The sequence below is a fragment of the Protomyctophum parallelum genome (assembly GCF_964188405.1).
Source record: "Protomyctophum parallelum genome assembly, chromosome: 1".
NCBI classification, from domain to species: Eukaryota; Metazoa; Chordata; class Actinopteri; order Myctophiformes; family Myctophidae; genus Protomyctophum; species Protomyctophum parallelum.
In genome coordinates, this window is record NC_139697.1 from 27,912,369 (window position 1) to 27,920,674 (window position 8,306).

At 43.8% G+C, this 8,306-nt stretch overlaps 1 protein-coding gene across 1 annotated transcript in view; it reads right to left on the minus strand.

Annotated features, from left to right (window-relative positions):
* dtnbp1b (dystrobrevin binding protein 1b) overlaps positions 1–7,716 on the minus strand; it is a gene marked incomplete at its 3' end in the record, with an annotated part of 50,434 nt that extends 42,718 nt beyond the window's left edge. Inside the window, exon 1 of the mRNA XM_083774504.1 lies at positions 7,645–7,716. Coding sequence (XP_083630630.1) covers positions 7,645–7,693 — 49 coding nt within the window. The 5' untranslated portion in view covers positions 7,694–7,716. The remainder of the gene's footprint in view (positions 1–7,644) is intronic.
* Positions 7,717–8,306: the final 590 nt, after the last annotated feature.

Below are 8,306 nucleotides of genomic sequence, written 5' to 3' on the forward strand. Positions count from 1 at the left end.
CCGTCTAGAAGAGCATTTCTCTGTATACGCTGTTACTGTATTTACGTTCATGATAAATGTTTGTGTATCCAAGCACAACATTTTTCCTTGCACCCCTGTGTTCGTCTGTCCGTCTGCTTTTCCTCCTGTACAGCACGTGTTGTAGTTTTTTGACAGCACATTTTGATTTTAGTTTTAGTCATAGTCTCTTGGATTGTTTTAATTTAGTTTTAGTCACATTTTAGTCCCCTGGAAGGTTTTAGTGTTAGTCTAGTTTTTCTCGACTAAATATAAGATTTTAGTCGACTAAATGTACAGTTGATTTAGTCAAACGAAATGTACGAAAATAAGAAGGTAAAGCCATGGGATGATGCAATGTGATGTAATCAATGATATCATTATCTACTGTACTCTCCGCCGCTGTGTTTCTACCAAAATATGTCTTTGATTAATGATTAGTGCATGCTTCTCATCTCTGATTCGTGCATGCTTCTCATCTCTGATTAGTGCAGTGCATGATTCTCATCTCTGATTAGTGCATGCTTCTCATCTCTGATTAGTGCATGCTTCTCATCTCTGTGATTAGTGCATGCTTCTCATCTCTGATTAGTGCATGCTTCTCATCTCTGTGATTAGTGCATGCTTCTCATCTCTGTGATTAGTGCATGCTTCTCATCTCTGTGATTAGTGCATGCTTCTCATCTCTGTGATTAGTGCATGCTTCTCATTTCTGATTAGTGCATGCTTCTCATCTCTGTGATTAGTGCATGCTTCTCATTTCTGATTAGTGCATGCTTCTCATCTCTGTGATTAGTGCATGCTTCTCATTTCTGATTAGTGCATGCTTCTCATCTCTGTGATTAGTGCATGCTTCTCATTTCTGATTAGTGCATGCTTCTCATTTCTGATTAGTGCATGCTTCTCATTTCTGATTAGTGCATGCTTCTCATTTCTGATTAGTGCATGCTTCTCATCTCTGTGATTAGTGCATGCTTCTCATCTCTGTGATTAGTGCATGCTTCTCATTTCTGATTAGTGCATGCTTCTCATCCCTGTGATTAGTGCATGCTTCTCATTTCTGATTAGTGCATGCTTCTCATCTCTGTGATTAGTGCATGCTTCTCATCTCTGTGATTAGTGCATGCTTCTCATCTCTGTGATTAGTGCATGCTTCTCATTTCTGATTAGTGCATGCTTCTCATTTCTGATTAGTGCATGCTTCTCATTTCTGATTAGTGCATGCTTCTCATTTCTGATTAGTGCATGCTTCTCATTTCTGATTAGTGCATGCTTCTCATTTCTGATTAGTGCATGCTTCTCATCTCTGTGATTAGTGCATGCTTCTCATCTCTGTGATTAGTGCATGCTTCTCATTTCTGATTAGTGCATGCTTCTCATTTCTGTGATGTGATTAGTGCATGCTTCTCATTTCTGATTAGTGCATGCTTCTCATTTCTGATTAGTGCATGCTTCTCATCTCTGTGATTAGTGCATGCTTCTCATCTCTGATTAGTGCATGCTTCTCATCTCTGTGATTAGTGCATGCTTCTCATCTCTGATTAGTGCATGCTTCTCATCTCTGTGATTAGTGCATGCTTCTCATCTCTGTGATTAGTGCATGCTTCTCATCTCTGTGATTAGTGCATGCTTCTCATCTCTGATTAGTGCATGCTTCTCATCTCTGTGATTAGTGTATGCTTCTCATCTCTGTGATTAGTGCATGCTTCTCATTTCTGATTAGTGCATGCTTCTCATTTCTGATTAGTGCATGCTTCTCATTTCTGTGATGTGATTAGTGCATGCTTCTCATCTCTGTGATTAGTGCATGCTTCTCATTTCTGTGATGTGATTAGTGCATGCTTCTCATCTCTGTGATTAGTGCATGCTTCTCATCTCTGTGATTAGTGCATGCTTCTCATTTCTGATTAGTGCATGCTTCTCATCTCTGTGATTAGTGCATGCTTCTCATCTCTGTGATTAGTGCATGCTTCTCATTTCTGATTAGTGCATGCTTCTCATTTCTGATTAGTGCATGCTTCTCATCTCTGTGATTAGTGCATGCTTCTCATTTCTGTTCAAAAGTTCAAAATGTGTACGAAATGTATTGAAAATTGTAGATCTACAAGCTCCCAATGTGTTGCCTTGCGACGCATTGTAAGCTATTTTCAAATGGCCGAAATGTATAGGGTGGGCTAAAGTTTTCAAATAATTGTAGTGAAGTAAAAGTACAAATTTTGGCCCTGATATGTAGTGGAGTAGAAGTAAAAGTACTGGAAATTGGAAATACTCAAGTAAAGTACAAATACCTCCAAATTGTACTTAAGTAAAAGTACTTAGTTACTTTCCACCACTGTTGTGTACTATAACAGAAGGGGATGTCATGCATGTCTATTTCACAGTGATATCCTCAGTGTTGACAGGGGATGAAAGCCTAGGGCTATAATTTTGTAGTTTGTTTTCTAGCAGGCTGCATTTAGTACACATTGATGTCACCAACAACACAGCTGCATGCTATTACAATTAATACTGGTTATACTGTCTTTGTTGTCACTTTAAGCACAACTAATGGTTCGTGTGGTTCGCTCCACACGTCCCAAACTCTTCTCCCTTCTGGCTCCAAAACTATGGAATGCACTTTATAGTGTATAGTATAGTATAGTATAGTATAGTATAGTATAGTATAGTATAGTATAGTATAGTATAGTATAGTATAGTATAGTATATGTATAGTTTATATGTATAGTTTCATTATATGGAGATTCCACTGTTACGTTCTTAGCTTACGCATGTTTCATGATAACTACTTTGTGTGATGTATTGCCATGCTTTTTGTTCTTGCTTAATGTAAATCGCTCTGGATTAAGAGTGTCTGCTAAATGCCTAAATTGTTCTAAATGTAATAACACCCATTCTAGAATTATAGAACTATAGAAGATGAACAACAACATTTGCCTCAGGATTCATGTCCTTTTCTTTAACTGTGAGCATGTAAAAATGGACCCACATTTATACCCTTGAGGATCCATTTGTACCATTTTCAATTTCTCTCACACTGTGTGTGTGTGTGTGTGTGTGTGTGTGTGTGTGTGTGTGTGCGCGCTTATGATGACCTCACACCACTAGGAATGCAGTAACCAGTAACACACACAGCAACACTGAACCAGTGAGTCAGATATGCATGAACGTATAATGCATGTACTGTATTTATTACAGCACAGCATTTTCGGATTTGAATGTGCATACACGTGTGAGCACGTGCACACACACACACACACACACACACACACACACACACACACACACGATTTACAGCCTGAACAGTAAATAACATGAATATAATGCGAGGCGGTCAGGGAGAGGAGAGCAGAGAGAAGATGGAGAGGAGAGGAGATAGGAGGAGAGGAGATAGGAGGAGGGAAAGAGAGAAGGAATAGGAGAGGAGAGGAGAGGAGAGGAGAGGAGAGGAGAGGAGAGGAGAGGAGAGGAGAGGAGAGGAGAGGAGAGGAGAGGAGAGGAGAGGAGAGGAGAGGAGAGGAGAGGAGAGGAGGCCAGGAGAGGAGAGGAGAGGAGAGGAGATAGGAGGAGGGAAAGAGAGAAGGAATAGGAGAGGAGAGGAGAGGAGAGGAGAGGAGAGGAGAGGAGAGGAGAGGAGAGGAGAGGAGAGGAGAGGAGAGGAGAGGAGAGGAGAGGAGAGGAGAGGAGAGGAGAGGAGAGGAGAGGAGAGGAGAGGAGGGAAAGAGAGAAGGAAGAGGAGAGGAGAGGAGAGGAGAGGAGAGGAGAGGAGAGGAGAGGAGAGGAGAGGAGAGGAGAGGAGAGGAGAGGAGAGGAGGAGGGAAAGAGAAGGAATAGGAGGGGAGAGGAGAGGAGAGGAGAGGAGAGGAGAGGAGAGGAGAGGAGAGGAGAGGAGAGGAGAGGAGAGGAGAGGAGAGAGGAGGGAAAGAGAAGGAATAGGAGGGAGGCCACGCCAGAAGAGATGGGGGAGAGGAGAGGAGAGGAGAGGAGAGGGGGATGGTGCAATAATGATGAAGGCAATAAAAGGGAACCCATTTCCCCAGATCTGATCTATGATCAGTCCCTGTGTGTGTGTGTGTGTGTGTGATGGAGATAAAAGGTAGATGAAGAGGAGGCAAAGTAGAAAGAAAGAGTGCTGAGCTCACTTCCCTGAGTCACATCATCCAATCTCTCTCTCGCACGCACGCACGCACGCACGCACGCACGCACAGTGAAGGAAAAAACATAACTACTCCCACACAGATACAAACGTTGAATAACAATGTGCAATTATATATCAAACACATATTTTCCATTAAACGGTTTTGTCATGAACAGGATTTTATGGGACTACTGCGACAGCCATGGCTCACATACTCATCATGCTCGCACATACACACACACACACACACACACACACACACACACACACACACACACACACACACACACACACACTTTCTAATCACTAATAATGCGCTATATCTGTCATGGGTTCAACACAGAATTCCTTACTGTTAGTGTAAGGTACTTACTGTGTTTGTTTTAATGGTTCTATTTGCCTTAATATTTTGTTGTGTTGGTGGTGTGTCATAATAAGAGAACATTGTGTGAAAATAGTAGATCTGTACAAGCTCAGGAAAACAAAATCTGCAAAATAAATTCTTACCACTAGCTCTCTTCACAAGAAATGTGTTCATAAAGGTGTCTGTCACCTACATTTGTAACAAGGCAACTCCCTTGGGAAACTTTCTGTCAGCTGCTGAAAGTTGGGGTACCATTCCCTGGTTTTCCTTAATCGAGGGTAGCTACTGCATAATCACCCCGGCTGGGTCACCCGAGTGAGGGGTATGATGTTGGAAGACCCGAAACCCCGATGACCTTAATTGGGATACATCACTGAGGATACGTCCCTGGTCTTTCCATGCGATGTTTTTTAGTTCTTAGTTGTTCTATTCATAGTGACTCATAGGAATAGACTATGTGACAACCGGGAATAGTCTGGTGACCACCTGAGAGATGGTTGACAGCCGGAATGTAGACGGCACCCGCGTGAGCAGTTTGGGTTAGCGCCCCAGCCTGTGTCCGCCATGAGGAGGAAGCCCCAAAAACCCACGTGAGGCCTTTAGGAGGGCCATTCATAGCCTGGCTAATAAGCCAGACTGATTCGGTCTGGCTTATTAACCAGGCTAGGCCATTCAAGCCACAAGTGGAGCCTAGCTGCCGGTGGAGCCTGCAGAATCCAGAGTCAAACTGGGGGGGTTTCTTGGGCTAAACAATTTGGAAAAAGTGGCTATGGATGTTTTTTGCCCAAGGTTTTTTGTGCAACACAAATGCTTGCAATGGATTCAGAATCATGAACACGCCCTATAGTTTGACCCCTCACATGTTACTTAAAGCAGAATGACATGTACATTTTGCCTGCATACAGGTTGTTAATGGTACCCTAAAATAAAACTTCTGGGAACTCAGATTAATGGTACCCCAGCTTTCAGCAGCTGTCACAAAGTTTCCCAAGGGAGTTGGCTTGGAAGAAATTGAGATGTGAAAGTAGACACGTACCGTACCTTCATGAACACATTTTGTGGAGCCAATGGTAAGAACAAATTTTACAGATTGGTCACAAATTTCGCTAACTATAGCCTAAAGGAGCTGACCAAGTATAGACATGACATCTCTAGTACTGTGTATGGGCTGGTTAACATCTCTAGTGCTGTGTAGAGTAGGGGTATTCAATTAGATTAGGCCGGGGGCCACAACTGTAGAATGATTGTGTGTGGGGGGGCCGCACAGTGTGCGAGCGAAGCGCGGAAATTTGTGGGTTCTCAAAATGCTTTTTGTGCTCAAACACGAAGATTTATGTATATTTCCGCACAGTAATGAACAGAATAATATGTCTATACAGGTATATGCTATACCAGGGGTCCTCAACTAGAAATGATGAAGGTCCACAAATATTTTATTGAATAAGACCGAGGTCCGGTCCCATGCGCGGCGTCCATCGGAGAGCGGGGCTCTATGCCCGTTTAGTATGGTCAAGGCAAGCTTATACAAATCAGATCCCCTTCCAACCAACCAATAATGGGGTGCAGAGTGCAGGCCCGGAGTGGAACTCCAAATCCAAATCACACTGCGCGCGCGCATAGCGCGCTCCAGAATTTTGGGGGACATTTTGGGGGCCTTTGCAGCAATTTCACATGAGAAATGTACCATCTGATGTTATTTATATTATTAACTTCTTCCCTCCATTAACATAAGACACACAATGTAGTTGTGCTGCAGCAACACTGCCTGAATTGAATTGAAATTGACTGTGGCTGGCCTGGCCTGAGCTTAGGAGAGATTTGTTTTTGCTGGCCTGACCTGATGCAAAAAAAAAATTGCCTAGGGTCCGCAGAGAGGTGGTCCGCGGTCCGGTCGTGGACCTCGGTCCGCCAGTTGAGTACCCCTGTGCTATACCTTAGAATAGATGTAGGCCTAGACCTATTTGACAGTGCATAAACAGCATTGCTTTGACATTAACGACCATCAGCTGGACGGACACACACACACACACACACACACACACACACACACACACACACACACTCACTCTGCTGTGGGCAGTTCAGAAACCCGTCCATGACCACCAGTGACATCATCGTTAGGCAGATTGTTTTTTAAACAAGATTTATTTACGTGAGAATAGTTTATCAGACTATAAAGATCAGATTACATAGAGCAGTGATTCCCAAAGTGGGGATCGGGGTCCGGGGACCCCCAGGGTCCTTGAGGCAGTTCCAGGGGGTCCCCAGGGAAATGATTGTTTGGAACCAAATGGACCCTTATGGGTCTGTAACTCTGAGAGTGTACAAATGGAACCAAATGGACCCTAACAGGGTTTATTACCGTGAGAATGATGGCTTCCATTTTCGCATTGCAACTTTTCAGGACTAGAAAGCCTGCAGTTTCTATTAGCTTGGATTCTCCATTGATCACTGTTGGGTGCGTTTCTGAACTGCCCACAGCCCTCCTATGTGACACAGAGCGAGTAGAAGAAAACGTGCCATTTTATCATGATTATTAGTGAGGACCTATTATATGAAGATGTGTGTGTATGGGCTGGTTAACACATCTCTAGTACTGTGTAGAGGCTGGTTAACAGATCTCTAGTACTGTGTATGGGCTGGTTAAAGGGGTATTCCACTCATTTTCAACATTTTGCTATGTCATTACAACATTAAACTATGTGTATGAAAAAATCATTAACATGGTGAATCACATCTTGATGACATCATCAAGACGTGTTTCACTATGTTAATGATTTTTGTCAGACCTCCAGTTCTAGGAAACACAGAATGGGGGAACTTTTTTATTATTATTTCCACACAACAGCTCTAAGGTATATTAATGACTTAGTAAAATGTTGAAAATGAGTGGAATTCCCCTTTAACACATCTCAGAGTGCATACAGTACATCCTCTCCTGAATTGAATCCACATGGACCTGTTCATTTGGGTCACTTTTTACATAGTGCTTAGGATTTGACTGTTTAAGGTCAAATTATGAACTAAAGACACTATACAAACTAAACACCCTCTCTCTTCTCTCTCTCTCTCTCTCTCTCTCTCTCTCTCTCTCTCTCTCACTCTCTCTCTCTCTCTCTGAAAGTCAGACTGTATCAGCTGTACTTACCGGAGTTCCTCTGGCTTCCTCCGTGCGTTGCTCGTGGGGAGGTGGACATCTGAAACCCCGAACAGCAGCTCCTCACAAGCTAACCGAGGTGGGTCGTGACTCGCAGAGACGAGCTACCGTAGTAGTATACCTAATTAAGAAGAAAAAAAAACTAAAAACACTATAGTCCGATCACAGCAATGTCTGGTTGTCACGCATCACATCACCCTTTTCCCCTTCTCCTCTCTCTCTCTCTCTCTCTCTCTCTCTCTCTCTCTCTCTCTCTCTTTCTCTGTCTGTCTGTCTGTGACTCTCTCTCACTACTCTGTACACATGCTGCGCTCTCTCTCACTACTCTGTACACATGCTGCGCTCTCTCTCACTACTCTGTACACATGCTGCGCTCGCATTGAAGATGCCCCGCACACGACGACGTTCGCCCACGACGCATCGTCAGATCATCCACTCCACACGCGGATGCTTGTGCCGCACTCGCAGGTCGAGTGTGGATGGATGTGGGGGAGAGAGAGAGAGAGAGAGAGAGAGAGAGAGAGAGAGAGATGAGGGGGGGTTGGAACGTACCATTGGCTGTTGTAGGATGAGGGGGGGGGGGGGGGGGGGCTTGACTGGGTACCCGAGAGGAGAGGATGAAGCAGGGAGAAGGAGGAGGATGGGGGGGTGAC